This window comes from Vidua chalybeata, chromosome 5, assembly GCF_026979565.1.
Source record: "Vidua chalybeata isolate OUT-0048 chromosome 5, bVidCha1 merged haplotype, whole genome shotgun sequence".
In the NCBI taxonomy this organism is placed as follows: Eukaryota; Metazoa; Chordata; class Aves; order Passeriformes; family Viduidae; genus Vidua; species Vidua chalybeata.
Window position 1 is genome coordinate 48218392 of NC_071534.1, and position 22227 is coordinate 48240618.

Here is a 22227-nt window from a genome sequence, read left to right on the forward strand (position 1 = left end):
GTGTCTACAATTTCTGGTAATTTCTGGCCACCCCTGGATAATCCATTCATAGTAACTGAAAAGGGGAGTGGAGCCTTTGCACTTTCAGAAGATTTCTGCAGGCCTTTACCTGGCCCTTTCCCACTGAGCTATTACTCTTCTTCTGAGTGTAACAGGAGATCCTTGCAGAACTCTTGTGTGCATCCATGCCAGATCTCTGCTTTTGTCTACATTTCTCATACAGCAGTGCTAGAGGCAATGGGCTATGGCTCCATCCCTCTCCATCTCTGCAGATGTAACTTGCTCACTCTTACTGCTTGATAGTACCCATGCCTTTTTTTGCCTTGGTATTCCAGCTCAAGAAAGCACTGCTAACATTCATTTTGCTTTGTATGTAGCCTATTCTGGAATTCATCTCATAAAACTTATAAATTCCACTAGTTTATGATATTATTCTAGCTGCAGTATTGTTGTGTGATTCAGAAATATTTTTTAAAGGGGACTGTGGTTCTGAAAAACTATTTCAGAATCAATTCAGCATTTCAAATTGACAAGTATCTCTCTTATTTCTCTTTTTAAAAAGTCATTCTTGAGATACAGAGTCATATTGAAAGATGGATCAAAATGTTCTGACTCATATGGAGGACAGTAACTAAATGAAAAATTTTCCTAGATAAGAAAACAAAGAACTGTCTTGCAGTTTTTTTCAGATGGATGGAAAAATTGCAGAGTCTATATCCTTCAATAAACTCATTTGGCTCCATATTCACACTCAAAAGCTTGGACAGGCAAAAATATTCTAACAATGGCTTAAGTGAATTATTGCATCAATAAAAAAGTTACTTTTAAAAATTACAACTGACTTGGAAAGTTGGAAATCTTCCATCCAAGTCATTTGTTTACGAGCAATATAAAGTAAAGAAAGCTGACTGCTAACCAATGTATCAGCAACACATGTCCATATGAACTGCATTTGCAACAGGTGCAGTTATTTACATCTGTAGTGCCTACATCCATCTTAGCCAGGGGCTTCTTCGAGGTCATTTCTCTGTTGAAGTGCCAAAGCCAAATATACTGTAGTTAGGAATTTTCTGCTTCTGTTGCTGCAATTCTGTGCTAAATGGCATAACACTAAGGTCATAATTTTTCTGTTAATGTTATAAATCTTTCACCATAGTCTGATTTCCTAACATAAAACTAATGGCTGCAAACATATGCACACAAAAAAAGTGAAATATAATTCATTTTTTAAATGTATAGTGATGCTGCAGCCCTAACCTGAGCCATCTTGAATCCCGGTGATGAATGTTTATATTTTTACCGTTTACATCTACATATGCCCCTGAGCTTACAAAAACCTTGAGAACCGAGCATGGCAAGACGGTGGCACACCATTCCCCTTTAAAAGTTAATCCCAATGGTTAATATGCATGGCAGGCATGCATGGATCAATCTCCTCTCGGGAAAAATAGAGCAGTGTTAAAGTGCAGAACTGTTAAATATTTGCATAGTTTTGAAATGAACCAGTTGAGAAAAACCTCTTTTTCTTCATCCCAAGGATATCCAAGTTTCCACAATTGTTCCTGGAGCAGCGATGCTTCTGTGTAAACTATTGTCAATGCCGGGAGGGGGGAGCCCGGCAAACACCTCGCTCGCTCTGGACGCTGAACACAAAGTTTTCCATCTCTTCACTGTTTCCTTGCCCGCCCCCCGCCCCCATTTGCCCAGGTGGCTCTGCCGCACGCAGCCACTGTCACCCCGGCACCCAGCGGCGGGGACCCACTGACCGGGTCGTGAGCCCCTGCCTCCGCACGGACCTGGGTCCGCCAGATCCCAGGTTGCCGGGGCAGGGCTATTTTCCCCTCCCACCCCCGGCGGCTCCCGGCCGCCCTGCCATGTGCGGGGCCGTACCGCCGCTGTCATCCACCCCAGGCGGAGGCAGGGAGCCGCCCTGGCCAGCGGCCAGCCCTCTCCTCGCAGCTACCTCCCCCGGCCGGCCGCTCCGCAGAGCGGAATCTTCCTGCCTCCGGTCCTACAAGTCACAGGGCAGAGTAACTCGCGGCAGAGCCGTCAGCAGCCCGCGGCAGCATGTCCGGCACCAAATACGTAGACTCGGAGGTAGGACCGCCAGGGCATGGGGCCGGGATGCTGCCCCGCCGCCGGGCCGGGATGCTGCCCCGCCGCCGACTACCTGCAGCGGCTCGGGCCCCAAGCTCCCTGACCCGTCGGAGGAGCGGGGCGAGGGGCGGCTCGGCGGCAGGAGGGCGGACGGCCGGGCACCTGCGGGCAGGGACGGCGGGTCAGGGGGAGCTGGGACGCTCGTCCCCGGCGGGGCGCGGGGAGGGGGCTGCTGGCTATCGTGCGGAAAGAGAGGTGTAAGGAGAGCTCTACAGCGAGAGCACCGGGATGGAGAGGGTACGGCGATGGCCCTGAATGAAGGGTGGTACAGGGAGGGGGGCAAGTATTGTGAAGACAGGGCGGTGCAGGCGCCGTGCTCAGGTCAGCGCAGCATAGGCGGTAGGGCGAGGGCAGTACGGGGACGGCGCTTTACGGGGAGGGTGTTGTGCGGCAAGGGCGCTGTGCGGGTAGCCCCGGACGCTCCTTGCCGTGCCCGCGGGGCCACGCCAGCGCCCACCCCGCCGAGGGGCCACTCGCTCCGCCCTGGGGCAACGCCGCGGGGCCGGGGCCGCCTGGCGGCGGGAGCGAGAGCCGGCGCCTGGCACGGCGGGGGTGTGGTGCGCGCCCCGCGGCCGCGGTTAAATAGCCGGGCGAGGGCCGCCCCGCAGCCTGGATCCCGCTGCCCGCGGGACCCGCGGCCACCTCCCCAGCCCGCCCTCGTGCGCGGACCGGCCCTGCCCTCCCCTCCTCTCCCGCCTCACTGGGCTCTCCCCTCCCGCCTGCGCTCCCTCTGCTCCCCGCAGGGTTTTCTGTACACGGCGCCCGTCCGGGAGCAGGGCAACATCTACAAGCCCAACAACAAGATGATGGCAGATGAGCTGAGCGAAAAGGCGGTGCACGACGTGCACACCAAAGAGATCGACCTGGTCAACCGAGACCCCAAGCACCTCAACGACGACGTGGTTAAGGTGAGGGGCCGAGGCGGGGCGTCGCGGGGGTCGATACCAAGTCCTGCCGAGGCAGGATACGCGGGCACTGTCAGGACGGCTGAAGCCCGCGAACCACATCCCTCCACCTGCTACATGAGGGAACGGGCCAGGGGCTGATCGGTTTTTGTTTGTTTTTAAAGAAAAGGCGGAGTGGGTAGGAGAGAGGCATGCAGCGGCCAGGGCAGCCCTGCGGAGCTCCTCGCTCCGGTGCGGAGCGGGGCTGGCCCTGTCTCGGGCTGGCCGCGCTGTCCCGCGGGGGCGCATCGGGCTGGGCTCGCCGCAGCCGGGCGGGGGCCGCGGGGGTCCCGCCGCGGTGTGTGCCGGCAGCCAGCTCTGCAGCCGGGCCGTCCCGCCCGGGGCCGGGGAGCGGGGGGATGAGTTGCGTGACCTTGTGTAACACCGTCGGAAGGATTTTCGTTCCCCAAGGCACGCACAGAGGCAGGGCGGGTAGATGTCACAAACCGAATCGCCCTCTCTGAGCCTGGCGGGTGCAAAATCGGAGATTCTAGTGGCGGTTGGATTTGTGTCCTTGTTCTGTTTTGTTCTCTTTGGTGCTTTTCCTTCCTTCAAAAGATGATAAGCAAGCAAAGCAAAATCTAGCTGTGCCCTTGCCTGGATTTTTTTGTTTGGGTTTATAAATCAGTTTGACTGTTTTGACAAGTCAGGGTCGATGGAGATTTTTGCTTGAAGTCACTTTGGTCAGAAGTATCACAGAGATAGGTATTCTTGTAGAAAAAGAATTTATACAGACAAATTTGTACAATCCACGTGTTATGAATGAGAGTGCTTGAGATCACTTAAAAAATCAACAGCAAGGATATGAGCAAAAGTCAGATTTAATATTAAGTGACAAAGCACGACAAGTTCATTGGCAAGACTCAGTTTACTACTTATAGGACAGCCAAGGCACAACAAGGGAAAGCACGAAACAAGAAAACCAAACAAAATCGAGGCAATCAAACAGAAATGAACTGAGAACTGTCTAGGGGTGTGTGTGTGACAAAAGACAGTGTGGGCAAGGGTAAAAAGGAACAGGGCCTGAAAGCTTAACAACACTTCAACTTAACAGTACTTAACTTATACTTTAAGCCTAACAATTTAACATAGGAAGAACACTTAACTTTTACCTAATTTATAGCTTAAATTTAATTTACAATTTAACCTAACCTTAGCAATTTACTGAAAATAACACTGAAGAGCATTTAACCTAATTTATAACTTTGAAGTTCGCAACACAGCAGAACAACTCTTAGCAACACTTAGCTTATAACTTACGTTTAACAACTTAGCAAAAGAACAATACTTAAGAACATTTAAGTGAGTTTATAATGTAGCCTTAGCCACTAGCCTAACTTACTTTGATATCCAAGGTACTTAGACATCTAAGAAAGCAATATTTCTCTGATTTGCTGTAGCATATGTGCAGGGGCATGCACACAGACATGAAGAGTCAAGGCAAGCAAGGTGCCTGTGAAAAATTCCCCCCAGAGATCAACGAAATACTCACTTTGGATGCTCTTGCATCTCCCAATGGGCAAAGGATTGGGCCTTGAGGAGTGTGCATATTGTCCCAGGATACAGCTTGTTTCAGTGATCCTCCATACATGAGGCTCTGAGAGGCATCTGTTGTATGTTTGTATGTATGTATGTATGTTGTATGTATGTATGTTGTATGGTTGTAGCTTGCTGCAGTCCAGGGGAGCTCAAAGGGTCCCATTTTGGACTGCTGTTTATAGGCTTGCAAAAGCCTATAGGCTTTTGTCATAACAATGTTTCATCCTGGGCACAGTTTGTGTAGGCGCTTGTCCGAAGGTGTGAAAACAGGAATGTTGTGCCATGCAGGCAGGTAGAATATTTTCCAAGGGTGGTCATAAGGAAAACAGCAGCTTATTAGCAATTCCTGGGAGCAGACAGTGTTTCTGATAAGCTTGAAAAGAGCTGAGCCCAGGTGGTGTTTCCAAAGCCAAGGCCTAACAAGCATTTCTCAGATCACACTGCAGCCTGGAAAGATGGAGAGGGGAATACACCACCAGTTTGAAAACTGAGGATGCTGTCATCTGGGGTTGTCAGACCCTAGGAAAAATGGGAGCTGCCCAGTTGTAGTGGGTGACTAAGCCACTAACTGGCTTGCTTAGTGGCCAGCAGTGTCAGAGTGTGTGCAATTCACCATGTTTGTTGTAATGAAGACCCGTTACTGAAAAAAAATACTGTTTCCAGAGAATCAAGAGGGTGAACTCTGGATCCTTAATGTGTGTCTGTAAAATGATTCATGCTATGAGCAGACAATTTAACAAGGTCATAAGTAAATTCAAATTCCAGACTTCAACGGAGTTTGAAGGTGCTGAATGTGACACGCCATGGTCATATTGCTGGATCCATGCTAACAATTGTCACAGCAGCCTGTATCTTTAAGGAGCCATATAAAAATGAAAAGGCATTTCTAAACAATTTGTTATTTGTTTAGAAAAAATCATCTGTATACCTAATGGTACAGAACTGCCTTTAAAATTGATGATTTTAAAAAGGAGAGAGCAATTCTTTTTTCTTCTACCCATGGAGGAGCAGCTGAGTAGACAGGGAATGCCAGAGCTCATGAACAGCACTGCATCACAGTTTATTGCGTATGTCAACAGGAGAAGTCCCCAAAGCAACCAAACCTTCTGAGGATGAGTCATAGCTCCCAAGCAAGTCAGAAGTCTGGTGTCCATAACCTAGCCTAATGAAAGAAAGACCCTGATGGGAAAAGAGGGAGACCACTGACAGAAAAAAGGATTGAGGAAGTTTTATACATTCTGTCTTCTAAAATAAACTTGGGGAGTAATAAGTACAGGAATGGAAAAAAACAGTTTTTCCTTTTGAAATAATTGTGGACCAACATATTCACTGAAAAACAGCAAACAGCCAGAATACCAGTACTGCCTCAATGTCAGCAAGTGAGCTCCTGGCAGTGAACAGTCAAGACACAGGAATATACCAAAATTAATTTTATGTTAACCAGATAGGTTCCATTTTACATGATAAAACCAGCAGTATTTGTACAAAATGGCATTGTAAATTAACATTTTCTGGTTTGTTACAAGGATAAATAAGAATAACTTTTATTTTAAGTATTTCATAGATAGACCAACCTGCAGAGTAGAGAGGAATTTTTGCCACAATTTGCATTTATATGGACCCTATGTTCAGATTCAGTCTATTAGACGTAGCAATAAAATTCACACCCAATACCTAGGGGACAGACTTGGATTGGGGTGAAAATACACCAATTCAGTTCCTGCCTTAGCCATCAGTCTGTAGTCCCCTTCTGACATGCATCTGCCATTCTTACTTTGGCTGTAAAAATTCCAGGCAGAATGCTAAATTAACTAAAGGAGACCTGAGTCTTAAGTACTGAAAGTCAGAGGAAAAAAAAAAAATGTGTCAAAGTCCTATAATGCCAGAAGTATGGCTCGGGCTGAGCTCAGTTTTGTTTAAATCCATTGCATTTTTCTAGATTCAGAACTTTCTGCTTTTTACCCAATATTTTTTGCATTTCTTGCCACTTGACTATGAGGCACAACAGCATGGAAACTGGGGACAAATCAGTCAGCCATGAAATAGAAATGATTAGACAGAGAATGAGGAATCTGCTCTGTAAGCAGCTCTCTAAAAGGCCTCAGTGTTGTCTGTATTCAAATACTTCCCATAGCACATTTTAAAAATAACCTTCTCTTGTGAGAAGCAAGAGACATGCTCCCTTGATTTGCAGCACAGAGCATCTGCCCAGCTTCCCCTGCAGCAGATGTGTGGTGCAGGCAGCATTAGGGTTGGGATCCAGGCAAGGGGCAGAAACCCAGTCAAGATCCATTTATGAAAACTAGACATATGGAGCAGCTTTGCATCAAAGCTGTTTGTGACTTTGCTTATGGTTTGTCTTTGAATTAACTACCAAGTGGAAGCTTAGTGCTGGGAGGTTTCCAGAAAAATGGGGCAAATGACTGGATTTCTGTTCAGAGAGGGATATGAACAAGGCCTTATGGAACCTGAGGTATGCAGACAGTGGAAGTAACGGCTCTGAACAGGAGAAAGCACAAACTACTAAAAATCACCAGAATTTCCTTTTTTTCCCCATTTTTTTTCAGTGGAGACCAGAAAGGAAGGATTTTCTTCCTCATACATCACCTAGACAGTGGGAGAAATGTGCACTAGTGGTTCCATTCTTTCAGGCACTGACTTGTGAAGGTGGCTAGTCAGGCAGGAGGCGAGGAGGGAATCTAGTAAAGGAGAAACAGCCTCTGTGCATGTGGGAGCTCTCCAGGAGTCATGCTGGTGATTATACAGGTGGTTTGCCATAGTTTTATCTGTTTCATATGTCCTTGACCAGACAGTTCTGCTCTTGGATTTGTGTCCCGCAGGTTTTATTTGTGATGAGACACAACAAACAGGGTGGAAAGCTTATTGCTTTTTTCTCTCATTCATTCCCCAATGACCCGGGACTCACATGAAGGTGCCTGCAGTTCAGGCTTTTCTCTTCTTGTTTCCCAACACAGTATTTGTGTTTTTCAGAGTACAGCTAAATTGCAGCCTTTGAGTTTTAGAGTTCAAACTTTCTCAACATATCTGTGGTCAAGTCTGCACAGAGTTTACTGAATTTGGAAAACACGGAGGAGGGAGCCAGCTCTCCTACAGATTACTCGTCTCACTTCCTTGCTCCTTGCTGAGAATGGGGACAGACCTTGTAGCCAACCTTACAAATTCTAATCCTCACTTTTACTAGTGAGGACCAACTGTGCAGTCACATCTGCAGCTAGTTTACTGTTTTTTCCTGCAGTGGAAGAAAGGCCTGTGGCTGGTCTACCATCCAGAATATAATTATTATTTTGTTTTAAACAAGTGGTGTCTATCTGTTGTTGGTTGTATAGGAGTTCTTTTTGCTCTGGAAAAAAAAAATCTAGTACTTGGCTACAGATGTGAGGATGCAGAGCTTTTGTACCGAGTTTCGGAGAGTTACGTATTCATACCTTCCACTTAAAACTAATGCACTTGAGGGCAATTCAGCTTACTGCAAGGAAAAGTCTGGAGTTTTTAGTCAGATGTTGACAAACACTGTAGTACCCTTATGTACTCATTAGGGAGGAAAGTATTACTCAGGCATGCTTTTAAAGCTATTTACAATTTCTGCCTCATAATAATGAGAGGATTTTTCAAAAGCAGTTTACATTTTATGTAATTTTTCATTATTAGGGTCCCTCCCTGTTGTACTGAGCACAGTGTAAGATGCACAGAGACGACTGGTCAGAGTACTTCCCATCCCCACACCTGAGAACCTCGTGGAAGGAAAGCAGGTGTCACCCCATGCTCTTTTTGAATGGGAGACCTAAGGTGGGCTGTCACTCAGATGTGACAAGTGTCAACCTGAGAGGAACACAGTTCTGCTCTTCAACGTAGTACAATGAGAGAAAAGCAGAGCTCAATCAGGTGCTATTTCTGAAATAAGTAATTAAGTGAAATTTAATGTAGGCCCTTTTTCTTTGTTTTTAGAAATTGTTAAAAGTCATGAGAACACAGATAAATGTTTACCTTTAAAAACATCCATATAAATACTTAGATACCTGAACATATGTGTGTGTGTATGTGTTCTAATCCAAGCTTGTCACCTGGGCTCTTGCTATTGGCAGTGACCAAAGTGTGATGCCTCTGGAGGTAGATTCACATCACAGTGTTTAACCACAGGACAGGAGAAGCAGTGCTCTCAGAGGGCATGCTTGTCTCAATTGCTGATACTTATGGTTTAGACATGACACCTCTGCCAAGCAACTAAATAAATGAAATGGTTCTGTAACGTTGTGTCCTATAACAAGCTATGGGGTTTAGATTTAAAATGCAAGCAAATTCAGATGTTTGACTTTGGCTGACCACATGATTCGATTCTGTTTCAAATATTTCTTCCAAGGCTAGTCTAGGAGTATGAGATTAAAAACTCGGGTCATTATGAATGCCAGTTTATACAAGGTCTGAGTAAGGTTTTAAAAGTTCTGAAAAATAGTTTTCTTGCACATTAATTAGGAGTTCTCAGACACGGAATTTCTGAATGTCCATAAGAGTACAGCTAATAATGGCATCTGTTCTAATGAAAGCTTCTTTCTCAAAAAACTGTTCGCATTTAAACTCATCGTATTAAAGCCTTATGCACAGCCTTCTTGCTTGGCATGATGAACATGACTCATAACTCCATAGAAAAATTTGATGGCCATGGGGGCAGAGAAAATGATTCAGCATGGCTGTTTCTTTTGTTAGAATTTATTGGACACTATCTCAGATTCAAAAGAGGCAAATACTTTTCAATTCCGATAACTTCAACAGAATTTAGATAATATGTTAGAAAATATTAAGAACAATTTGAACTGATTGTAGAACTTTTAGTGCACTATGTGGATATAAGCACTGTCTTTTGTTGCATAGAGTATGGATATCTAAAACAAACAAACAAAAAATACTGAAATGCAAAACTCTCCAGGGGAAAAAGGGACAATTGTGTACAGTAGAATGGTCTACCAATGAGGTCCCCAGTGAGGAAATTTTATCTTGGTTGTATTTTAGGCAACAGAAAGAAGAAAATACAAATGAACTTGGGTGATTCTGAAACACTTGTGATCTCTGGAAAACTGAAGACAGATATAGTTCTAAACTAAGATAAGTTTGTATTTCCCACAGCTCTCAAATACCCTTCTCAAAGACGCCAGGATGAAGTCTATATCAGTACTTGATTTTCTGAGCTTTTTGATCCAGAACTACCATATTTGTTTTCTAGACAAATGATAGTTATAAAACCCATCTTGGACTTTAAAAGAGTTGCTTATTTTGAACATGAAAGAGAAATTATGCCATTTAATTTCATTTGATTTATTAGGGAGGCAGGTTTTATGCCATTAGTCTCTTTATATTTTCATGATAGATTTCTTAGGAAAATGTCTTTTGATTAAAAAAAAAATTTTTAAGTTTTCAAAAAATAATTTAAAAAAATTAGAAAAAGTTTCAAAAAAATTGAACTTTATGCGATATCATTCTTGTCAGAAATTGTTACCAGATTAACAGTCAAAGGAAAAAATAATTTCAGTGACACTGTCCTATTTTAATGAGCTCATTAATTGATAAAATATGATTTTATTCAAGATGTAGGAGCTGTGCTGTAGATGTTAGTGGGGTGGAGTTTGTTTGTAGTTAAACAAATAGGAGCTGATAAATTCAACTTCATAGAAAAGAAGTGAGAAGACATTCTCACAGCTGAAGGTGAAAGCATCTCTGTCCAAAACATTCTCTGTCCAAATTCCTGCTGTGCTGAATTTATATTCTGAGTTCCAAAAAAGTCTATGGGAGTCTCATAGATGGATTGCAACTTTTCCTCTTTCAACTTTGAAATCCCTTCTTGGAATTCAAACAGATGCTACAAAAAAATGACCATTTTCCCTCAAGATCAGGGATCTATCTCCTATAGAGCTCAGCCATAAAATCATCAACTTCATTACATGAAGTCCAAGTTCATGTATCATAAAATGTTTGGATTGCAAGGGACCTTAAAAATCATCCAGCTCCAGCCCCCCACCATGGGTTGGAATGCCACTCACTAGATCAGGTTGCTCAAAGACCCCTTAGCCCGGCCTTCAACACTTCCAGGGATGGGGCATCCACAGCTTCTCTGGGAAATTTGTTCCAGTGCCTCTCCTAGGAATTTCTTCCTAATACCTAACCTAAACCTACTCTCTTTCAGTTTAAAGCCATTCCCCCTTGTCCTGTCACTACATGCCCTTGTAAAAAGTCCCTCTATAGCCCACTTGATTTACTACTCCAAGAGCCTTCTCTTCTCCAGACTGAACAACTACAAGTCTCTCAGCCTGTCTTCACAGAGGGTGTGCTCCAGCCCTCTAATCATCTTTTTGCCTCTCCTCTGGAGTTACTCCAGCAGTTCTCATCTTGGAGGCCCCAGAGCTGGACCCAGTACTCCAGGTGGAGTGTCATGAGAGCAGAGTGGGAGAATCATCTTCCTCAACTTGTTTCTTTTGATGCAGCCCAGGGTGCTCTCAGCTTTCTGGGCTGCAAGCCAGATCATATTGAGCTGCTCATCAGCCAACATCCTCAAGTCCTTCTCTGCAGAGCTGCTCTCAATCTAGTCACAACCCAGCCTGTATTAGTGCTTGGGACTGCCCTCATCCAGGTGTAGTACCTTTCACTTGGCCTTGTTGAACTTCATGAGGCTCACAGGTGCCTAGCTCTCAAGCCTGTCAAGGCATCCCTTTCCTCCAGCATGTCAGCCTCACCACACAGCTTGGTGTCAATCAGCAGACTTGCACTCAGTCCCATTGCTGTTCTCATGCAGTTTATGACAGGAGCAGAACTATAAAATATCTTGATTTTTGTGAAATACTAAAGAAATACCTTATATTTAAGGATCAGTAACTTAAGCTCTTCCATAAGAAAGATAACCTTCTAACAGTACAAATGCAGGGACAAGTCTTTTTTTAAAGGAAAAGAGGCAGCTGGGCATCACTGCATACTCACTGTCAGCTTAAATAAGCATGGTTCAGGTAGAAATGAGGGGAAAAGGTGAAAACAAGTTATACAAATTTTCAAAAAAAATCACAGCAGCTAACAGGAGTGTGTTTATCAATAGTATACATAATCAAGAGTCTCCTCAGACTCTCTTTACAAACTATAAACAGAAAAAAGTGGTTTCCAGGTCTAAAACAACCTCCAAAGGTCCCTGTCTCTCCATGCACTACTAAAGAGTCTGAGGTCACCACATTTCCACGTTCCAATAGTGCCTTAGGAGTGATAAAGCTAAACCAAGTTCTAAAATGTTATACTTAATACCAGTTTATTACCTTAATCATATATAAGCATACAATAATAAAATAGAAAGCTGTCATGTTTAAAATATAAGATCAGTTTACACAATGTGTTTTATTAAGGCTCTTGGATTCAGCTTAACTCCAGGCATCAGCGAAATAAAATAAAAAAAAAAATCCTTTTATGTTTAGTGTAGTCAAAACTTCACACTGGTGTTCATGTTCATAAATATACCTCTTAAAACATACAGATGGACAGACATACGTGGATATACATAAATGTATTAGGGTTCTTTGCTAAAATAGCTGTATCAAACAAGGAACTGTGGAGCACGAACCAAATAATAAAAACAAAGCTTCTTAAGGGTTTCTCTTTGGGGAAGCTGCAATAACCTCCCAGTAGCCCAGTTTCCAGGGAGGAAAACAGTAATTTTATTTTCTGACTGCTTACTCCAACAACATCAAGACATTTGTTAAGGAAGTAGCAGACACGGTATCCCCACCTGTACAGGAAGTTTTGCTGTGTTGCAGAGTGCAGATCTTTCCTTGAAACTGCTTGTCTTTCCTTCTGCCAGCCTGTATTGGAACAGGAAAGGCAAGTACTTCAGGAAGAGATCTCCGGAGAACAGCTGGTTGCTACAGTGCTGACCCATTGGCATCAGTCACATTTTTCTCATTAGTACTTCTGCAGGTTTTGGAGAGCCTGCCCATCTGATGAAACAAAGACCATCAGCAGGGCTTTTCTGATATGTAATCAGCACAGGCAGGGAGCAGGACATTGTTCTCTCAGTAAATAGAAGCCATTTTTTTTTCTTTTTTCTATGATTTTCAGTTTGTGAAATGGTGATCTGCAATCACCTGCTTTTCTGAGTCATGGCATCATTTACACATTTTCACATATTGAGTGTTTGCTTTGCATGCAGTAGGAGTCACTCCAGACCAGACTGGTTTTCTTCTCTGGCTAGAAGAGTGCAGTCCTTCAATTCTACTTTCCAACATTAATATCCTTGTTTGTTAAAGCATTGTTTGCTTTTCTGGCATACTCTGTAGCACTCAGGCAAGATTCACTGTTTCCATTAAGAGGTCTGCCAGCAGAACACTTTTCTGCCATACTGTGGAAGGCAGGCACAGGGAGACAGGAAAGGTAGAGCAAATTCTTTGGTCAGTTTGTGCAAGTAACTGGGGTGCAACAGCTCTGCTTGCTTGTTTAGGCTTTCATTCACTTTGGAAATACTTGTTTGTAATTTTTCTGCACTCAACAAGCCTTACACAACAGCTCTGGTCCTAGCCATCTGCACTTGTGGCATCTTTTTTTTTTTTTTTTTTTTGCAAAGAAGCAAATGTTGTGCCTTGTGATCTGGCCAGTCCCCAGAAGAACAGTGTGTTCTGAAGACAGAGTTTGAGATTGACAGGCAAAGCCTAATCATGCTGCAGCCCACCCTGGAGGGACTCTTTGGGTTCCCTTGTTAGATGCTTGCCACCAATACCAAGATTCAATGCGATTTCTTGGCTTGTGAAGGAACAGAACGCTGCTGGATGTTCACGTTTTGTAGTCATCCATGCTTTAGCTTGAGGTTTGTATAAATACTGTGGAACAGAATGAGTTTTTGCTTTAGTGAACACCTGAGATCGCCTAATGTTGGCTGTTGACACTGATCAGAGAGGAAGTAGACCATCTAGGAATCATGAAGACCTATGTGTTCAGGAACAAAGTACCAGCTTTCCTACATAACTACAGATTTGCCAGATGGAGATAACACAGTGCTCTTAAAAGGGTGAGTGAGTCTTTGGGTGTCGGGGAGGGAAGGGAGAAGAGCAAATTTCCTACTGTAAGTCCCAACAACTCCCTTCCTCTTTCCTGCAGATTCAGTAGAAAGAGTATAAACTTTTTCATTATTTTCTGTTAAACTGTGGCAGCAGTCAAGACAAGCATTATATGTGGTAATGTGGTATTCCAAAGGATCAAAGAAATACATAAATGCTTAACTGGCATCCATGATTTAACAGAAAGGTTGTGAATTTATTGCTTAACTTTTTTTTCAGCTGCTGTGATGTCTTTCTTCTCCAGCTGTGATGTCTTTCTTCTCCAGGCACTGTAACTGGGAATTTTTAAGTTCCAAATAGCATGTAGAAGTGCTAAGATAATAATCTCATATGGTCACCCATTTTCTTATTTTTAATAATACACATCACAGCCTTCTCCAACATAAGAAGTGTTGCATCTGTCCTTAACATCACCTCCCAAATGTGACCCATGCCATAGAAAGGCTTGTCATTTTATACATTTTCTTACGCTAATGTTTCTTTAAAGAACATTGAATATATTTGGTAATTTTACAAATTGCATTTACTACAACAGAAAAAAATACTGTATCTGTCTCATGCCTTGCAAGGACATGTTTTAATACAGTGAAACAGTATTACACTTGCAGTCTTGGAATCAGGGAAAACCTATTTAAAAACTGCTCAGGGTAAGCAGTAAAGACAGTTTCCACTCTCTGGGCATAAAAATGTAAAGAAAACTAGCTTATGACTCTTTCCTGTGTACATTCAACCTAGACTTTAGCCCTAGTCTGGCAGAGCATGTAAGCACATTGACATCAGTGCGACAGTTCGCATTTTTCATGTTGTGTGCATGTTGAAGTGTTCTGCCTGCCTGGACAAATTAGTCATCAATCCATAGAGATACAGTAAGGATCTAAGCCTCCTTTTACTGACTCAAAGAGTCAGTTGAAAACACACAAAAATTTAGGCATTCTCAGCACTTGTTTGGGTTCCTCTGGAGTATAATAGAGATGGTGCCTGGCTATTTGAACTGTATGCTATGAGCACAGCAGCAGCATGCAGCTACCACACACAAAGATATGAATTATGATAGTTATAGTCACAGAAATGTAGGTCAAAGCCTAATCTGGTGGTCTTAATAATTTTTGTTTTTTTGACAAACCAAGCACAGTAATTTTTTCTATGTAATGAATATTACAAACCTCAAAGAACAAACTTCTGAGAAGCACAGAAGTAAGTAACTTGGTAAGTAGGTGATTTGAGCCTGGCATTTAATATACCTTTCCAGGCAGCCAGCTTGTGGTACCTAGGGACTTGAAGTGATAAGCTCAGCAAGTCAACTGATTTCATACATGTAGCATATATTATTGAGTCAGATGATAACTTCACACTGTTAAGCTTTTTTAATTAATAGTTCTGATCTTTAAATAGACATTTTCCTGCTCTTGTTAATAAATCTTGTAAATAAATCCCATACCATTTCCCTTTCTTGTAAGTAAATCTATTTCAGAATCAAAGCAGGTTCCTCAGTTTCCTGATAGGAATTTAATAAACAAGTGCAGAGCAAAAGAAGCTGCATTAATTCTCATAGCAGAATCAGACAAAAGCTTCAAGCAATGTAAAAACTGGCTTTACCAAACTGAATAGTAGGAAACAAAGAATAGCTGAAGTCAGGAAGTACATTGTAGGCATGGAGCAGGAGTTGATAGTGTTTAATAGTTTAGTCTGAAACAGAAGGCTAGAGTGAGTTATTAGCAGCCTTTAGAGGGTCAAACCAAATTTCCTGTACTTCTCTCCTGTCACAAGTGAACGTGCATGTATTTTCACTAGCTTGGCAACTGCCTCAGTGTGATTTCACAGCACATCCTGACAGCTCTGGAGGAATAAACTACACAAGGAGCATGCAATCTACTAAACAAGACCTGTGCACAACCTAAGAAAACCTTTATGTAGATAAAATGAGAGTTCACAGATTTACATGAACATGATGCTTTGACAAAAGTGACCTTGAGAACAATACCCTAAAAATGTTGTCTTATACTTGCAAGACAGTTAGATTCATTACCAGAAATGACAGCGTCTTTCTTCTGTAGGATCATATTTCTGGGCACTTCTCTTTCTCCTGTCAGTCCTATTTTTACTTTACTTACTTCAGTTGGACACTCTTTATCAGTCTGATGACACTCACCATCAGTGAGTGCTACCAAACTAAAAACCAGAGGAGAGTAGTAGGAGGAACTGAGGAGAGAATGAGTAATCTGAGTGATGTAAATGTAATCCATAGCAAGGCAAAATGCATCCAGTCACCTGTTCCTCCTGCATCCTGTGGAGAGCTGATCCCTACAAGTTAAAATCAGGATCCTTCATGGGAGTGGTATAGTGCAGGAAGAAGCTGAGTGATATCTCAGTTCCTGCAGCATAAGGACTTATCTGTAGTGCTTGAAGAGTGAAATAAACAGTGTTTCCCAGGCAGTGTTCTGTTAGCACATGAGTGGAAGAGCTCAGATTACCTCAACTCCTTGCCTATCTTTATTTAGATATTGCTGCAGGTAAATCTGGTTTTGGACAGCACCGCAGAGGTTCATGTGCCAGGCCTAGCTGGACTTTCTTGGCATGTACATAATGTTCTTATGTTTCATAATGTTCTTACAACTTTTGGGAAGATAACAGCTTCATTTTAACACTGTATTCAGCTAAGAGTTTAAGTTGTCAGGCCATTTTTGTCTTTTCACTCACAAGTTTCCTTATTCAAACTGGAGTAATGTGAAATGGAATTTGAGGAATAATGAAATGGGCAGACATAGTAGTGTGACATCAGCTACCATTCCTACAGGGCCATCTCTTCTACTTCTCTGCATTGCTAGAAACATTCTGATACTGTGCCAAGAAACTAACATCTTGATAATTACTGGTGTCGTGAATACATTCCTATTATCTCACGGACAGATTTATTCCTGAGTACTTTTAGGACAACAGTGTATGACTTGAGCTGGGAAATCCTGACCAAACATGTATAATAAATGTTCTAATATTAGCATCATCTCCTGGAAGGAGTACAGGGCTGTCCATCTGGAAATGCTATATGGCATGATTCTTCTGTCAGCTCCCCAGCTCTCCATGGACATTTTGTTGACCAAACAGGCTAAAAATATTAGTTACTGAGAATCACAATTACAGAAAGTTTACTGTTTGTTTGAAAACCAGTTAGTTTATTGGCTTCCATTTTCAATTTTGTTAACAATGAATTACTTTGAAAGTAATCAAATTGTGGGCTAATCTTACTATATATTTTTAAAATTCTAGAAAATTCACATTAAACTATGGCTTCATTTTGCTTGCCAAAAAATGCATTTCTAATAAAAATAGGTCTCGCTTGGCTAAAATAAAGATGCAACCATGAAAAGGCTGATGGAGCTCAATGCAAACTTTTTTCCCTTAGGAGATCTAATATTTCCCTTATCAACCAGTTGAAATAATACAAGATGATATTTCCACTACAACTGAAATAAATAAAAAGACTTTAGATATGACACTGACTGGCCTTCGATGCTTTGAACCTCTCTGATGGCTGTGTTACCTTTGCCAAGGATTACAGCATCAGCTGGTGGGAAGCATACAATAAATTGACAAAAGTTTTAGGATAAGAGGGCTATGCTGAACCATGCAGTCCTTATGTAGTAATATTTTTTGAGAAGCAGCTTTCTTTTACTGTTGTCATCCTGGGGTTTGCCATCATATAGATATTTTTATTATCTGATTTCAAGGAAAATTTTGATAATAAGCCAAGAACACCCATTCACTTTGAAAACTAGCTAACATGAGATGTGCTACAGTGAAAAGTCTGCTTTTGAATAGCTGCAGAAACAGATTGTATAAGTCTGCTTCCTTATGTATTCTAAAAAGAAAATCTACTCTGCCAAAGGTTTCTGTGGAGATCAAGTTTCAACTCAAATGCTACCTTTAGGTGTGATGGTGATGATGATGACAAATATCCATTCCAAAGAATGACTTTCAGATCACTAGAACCTAGTTCAGAGTAGCTGAAAAAGAGGAGGTTTATAATTTGCATGACAGGATGTCTAGAGAGAAGCACTGGCAGAGAGAGTGATGTGAATATGTTAAATTAAGCCAGCCTGGTGTTAGGCATTCAGGGTGTTGAATATCACAGATAATTCAGAAATTTCCTCTCAAGGACTTACCAGCCATTCCCATAGATTGCACCTAGACTATACACTTTTGTTTGTAATTATCTTTTTTCTTTAAGAAACTGGAAAGTCCAGTGGTTTTATATTTTTCCCTTTGTTAGTAACTTACGTCTGGAGGTGATAAAAGTTTCAGCAGGAGAGAAGAATGAGTGCTTTTCAATTGTTGCATATATTTTAGATTAAAAGAAGTGATTGTGAGGCTTTTCTTAAAGTATAAGCAGTATTTACACAGAGCGTATGTATATTCGCCTTCTTCCAGCATGCTAAGGTACAATTGCCGGAGTTTCTGAGGCTGCTGGCCCATGTCATACTTACCTTGCTCCTGTACATCTTCACTTTTGACAGCATTATTATCTCACTTCAGGATCCAGTCCCAGGAATGCAAATATTTTTTTTCTTTTATCTGACTTCAACAGCCATTTATTTCCTTGCAGAGGAATAGTGTTGTGATGTTCTCTTTCCTGTTGTTTGCAGTGCCTATACAATTGGTTGCTCTGACTAAATTAAATATCCTGTATTGTGGGTTATATCAAACATGTCTGCGTGACATGGAGCTGAACCATCATTGCAATTCTGTTAATTTTCTTATAGAAATGTTATGACAATTAAGCTTCCTGAACAGCTCAGTATTTCAACAGAGAGTGCTAAAATATGCCTGTTGGAATGTGCTGCTTCCTTAGGTGACTTTTTGAATTATTTATGAATAGTCAAAACTATGAAATATGATTTTATTCACCTGTTTTGTACCTTAAGTAGACCATAAGGGCACTACGTACCTTAGGGCTGTAGGAGATGAGAAAAATATATTCAGTTTTGTGGAAAACTCCATCTAGAAGTTAGATGTCTAATTTTGAGCTAATCATTGAGGCTCCCTGATAGTCACTGGGTAAAGGTTACTGAAGATTTGTGACTTAAATCATGGGTTATAATAGGTTGAATCACATGAGGATGTAGGAAGTATGTGCTTCGTGTTTTCTTTGCTTGCAGGGGACCATAGCCCTCCAGGAAAGGTGTTTCTGGAATACACCCTTGATGTGAATGTCTGACTGACCTGACTTTGTGTTCTTTGCTGCAGATCGATTTTGAAGATGTGATTGCTGAGCCAGAGGGAACACACAGCTTTGATGGGATTTGGAAGGCCAGTTTTACCACCTTCACTGTAACGAAATACTGGTTTTATCGTTTACTGTCAGCAATCTTTGGTATTCCTATGGCTCTCATCTGGGGCATCTACTTTGCCATTCTGTCATTCCTGCACATCTGGGCAGTGGTGCCGTGCATAAGGAGCTACCTGATTGAGATCCAGTGTATTAGCCGTGTCTATTCCATCTGCATCCACACGTTCTGCGACCCGCTCTTTGAGGCCATAGGCAAAGTGTTCAGCAGCATTCGAGCCACAGTACGGAAAGAGATCTGAGGGACAATTCAAGGAGAGCCATCAGCCTAAGAAGGGGGTGAAGGTTTTGTGTTTTTTGGAGTGTTTTGGTGCCAGTTTTGTGTTTCCCAAAGCAACATACAGCAACTGGTGGTGGACTGGCCCAAAACAAAGAATCACTTGCTCATTTTCCTTTTCTACTGTTCATTCTTACTGGACTACTTGCCTTTTTAATCTTTTTCCTTTCTTTTGCCTTTCTCCCTCCCTTTGGTCTTCATTTTAAACTAACCTTAAAGGGTTATTCTTCCATGCTAGCTGCATATTATTTTGCTGGCTGCTCAATTCAGAGATTGAAGTGTTGTTGGATGCCTTTTTATCTTACCCTTCATTCCTTGAGAGATAAATCCACAGTGATATTGAAGAATGACAAAAATGCTTTCTTTCCAACACTATAAAGCCATTCATTTTATTGTGGCTAAAGAGTGCAGAGCTATCACAGCAGAATGAACGTGACCAGCTGGCAGGTTTTAGCAGAATGTTCTTTTTCAATTGGATTGTCAGTTGACTGCAGCTATTTACAGTCGTGGTCAGATATTGTGCAGTATGAATAAATTAGTTAAGTAAACACATTACTGAACTAGCATATGTCCTGAAAACGTAACATTTTGTCAGGCTGGAGACATTGACATGTAAAAGCTTTGGTCGGTGCCTTTCTGTCTCATTCTGTCTTGGAAGTTTGCATCCAGTCATTTCTCAGCCTTTATTAGGATTGCAGAAACAAACTGCAATTGAGAGCTAAAACTGGTCATTACAGAAATGTTTTCCTGACTGTGACTTACGACGCATCCCTTTTCAAGCATTTAGGTGCTTATCTCATTGGCATCTGGGATATTTTTGCAAAGTATTAATATAAATGCCTATCGCAGGTATGCCAGAGATAATCCTGAGTTAAAAGAAAAATGAAGGAGTGCCAAACAAGCCACAGAAGGCCAGGGAGGAGCTGCCCCTGCGAGAAACTTTTCTACAGCTTTCAAAACTTCCCTATCAGCAGAGGTCAGCCTGCCACTAGCACACAGATTGTTTTCAGGATGCTTTGCTGAGTCTAAATTTATCCATCACAAGAGATGCTTTAGAATCTTCACATTTGTGTGTTGCTTTGTTCATTTTTAGCTGAGCTGGCACATCAGGAAGTCTTAAACAAGGGTGTTGTGTGAAACTACCGTGTTGCAAAGTGGAAGGCCTCAGTAGCGGGGCCTTTGCGACATGTTCTGATGCTGTGACCTGCAAGAGCTTTTTGCCCTCATGATAGTACTGTGTTCAGAGATGCTCTCTGCATCCTCTCTGGTTTGTGTGAAGCATTTGTAAAAATAGTTGTGAGGCTAATCAGCTTTCTTGTAAACCAAGCTGGGGTCTGAGCCTGCTCCAGCTGGAATCTCTAGCAAACTAGTTCTTGACCTGCAGGAGTGCAAAATTCATCCCTTGGGATGAACATGGAGCTGTCTGGTACACCTACAGCTTTTTTATTTAGTGCTGATATTTCACATATTGCTTTACCTAACATGGAAGTGCCTTCCATTCCGTTTCTGCCAAAGCATTGAAAACTTTAGGAAATGCTGCATTTTTAAGTGGGGGTGGGGGAGAGAGAATGGGGGTAGGAGAGGGTGCACAAAAATTTACGAAGCTATTAACTACTATTTGCATTTAAAACAGACACTGGTATGGATATAGTTTTATGTTTTTCTATGTACATAATGAAAAGTGTACTATTGTAGATTTTTTTCAGTATTAAAAACAACCAAGATTGTAAACAAGAAATATTTTATCTTTTTATGAGGAAAATCACTCCAAAGAAAACCTTGATTTACCATGTAAACTGTATATCCTGAAAGATGTCTGTTCACTTAGATTTCTTAGTCCCTAATCCAAATACATTGCTGATCCAAACATTTACATTATTGTTATAAGCTTACAGATATAACTGACACCTTTTTTAAAAATTCTGCATGTACATTGAAGACTACAATAAAAAGATGCTTAATGGTAGATCCTGTCTGACTTCTTTTTCCTTGAAAATCATGTGGACAAAATTTGTTTAAAGCTTTCTTTGTCAGTCCAGTAGAAACAGGATTTTTCCTAATAAAATCTCATTAGCCTTAGCATTTAATGTATGGAAATAGGGGAATGGCAGCTTTTATTCAGCCATGTATGGATGTAACTTGTGACAGGACAGTTCATTTCTATGGGTCTGTTGCACAATACTTGTCACACTGTTACACAAAAGCCCAACAAAACATGCTATTATGAATGGTCTACAAATCTATTAACTGTATTATAATGTTCAAATGGCACATGCCAAATAAATGTAGTCCATCATATCTTTTTCAATAACTGAATGGTGTATTTAGCAGCACTCAATAGGTCAGTGGTAGCAAATAGTATGTTGAATTGGACTATGTGACAAAATGTAAAATATTTTAAAAGTAAAAGGGAGGTTGTAATGTGAAAGAAAAGCAAATACACCTTCGGTATCCAAAACCATCTTGCTTTTGCAAAGAGCCTGATATATTCAGGCTTAACTATTTATAATATCATGACTCCAAGACTCTTCATGGGAGAGATGTGCAGATTCACACTATGATTGCACTGTCCCTGGTGCTTTGCTGAGCCGTGGTCACAGGGCTGTGCTGTGGCTGCATCTCATTTATACTCCTGCCATAACACTTAGGATCATAGCCAAGATATACCCCATAGCAAGATCAAGGTTTGTCAAGTAGAGGATTAGACATTAGGTGTTGGACAGTGGCACCAGGCAATTTCTTGGCTTGGCTGTAAATGTGACAGCCTCACTCTGCTAGATACGAGTCAGAGTCATAAACTGCCTCAAGACCTGCGCACTCAGGTGGGCTCAATATAGTTTTTCCTCTTACCCAAAAAATTTGTGGCTGTCATTGGTC

The 22227-nt window shown here is 41.8% G+C and overlaps 1 protein-coding gene across 1 annotated transcript; it reads left to right on the forward strand.

Annotated features, from left to right (window-relative positions):
- The first annotated feature begins 1957 nt into the window (after positions 1–1957).
- CAV1 (caveolin 1) lies at positions 1958–21316 on the forward strand. The gene is made up of 3 exons (XM_053944008.1): positions 1958–2097; positions 2901–3065; positions 18974–21316. The coding sequence occupies exons 1-3, from the start codon at positions 2068–2070 to the stop codon at positions 19313–19315; spliced, it is 537 nt and encodes a 178-aa protein (XP_053799983.1). The 5' UTR covers positions 1958–2067; the 3' UTR covers positions 19316–21316.
- Positions 21317–22227: the final 911 nt, after the last annotated feature.

What these genes read in the sequence shown, in the direction of transcription:
- CAV1 (XM_053944008.1), top strand. Translation starts at nt 2,068, where the DNA reads ATGTCCGGCACCAAATACGTAGACTCGGAG. An exon ending in CCAAATACGTAGACTCGGAG is followed by an intron (nt 2,098 to 2,900) that starts GTAGGACCGCCA and finishes TGCTCCCCGCAG; the next exon opens with GGTTTTCTGTACACGGCGCC. An exon ending in TCAACGACGACGTGGTTAAG is followed by an intron (nt 3,066 to 18,973) that starts GTGAGGGGCCGA and finishes TCTTTGCTGCAG; the next exon opens with ATCGATTTTGAAGATGTGAT.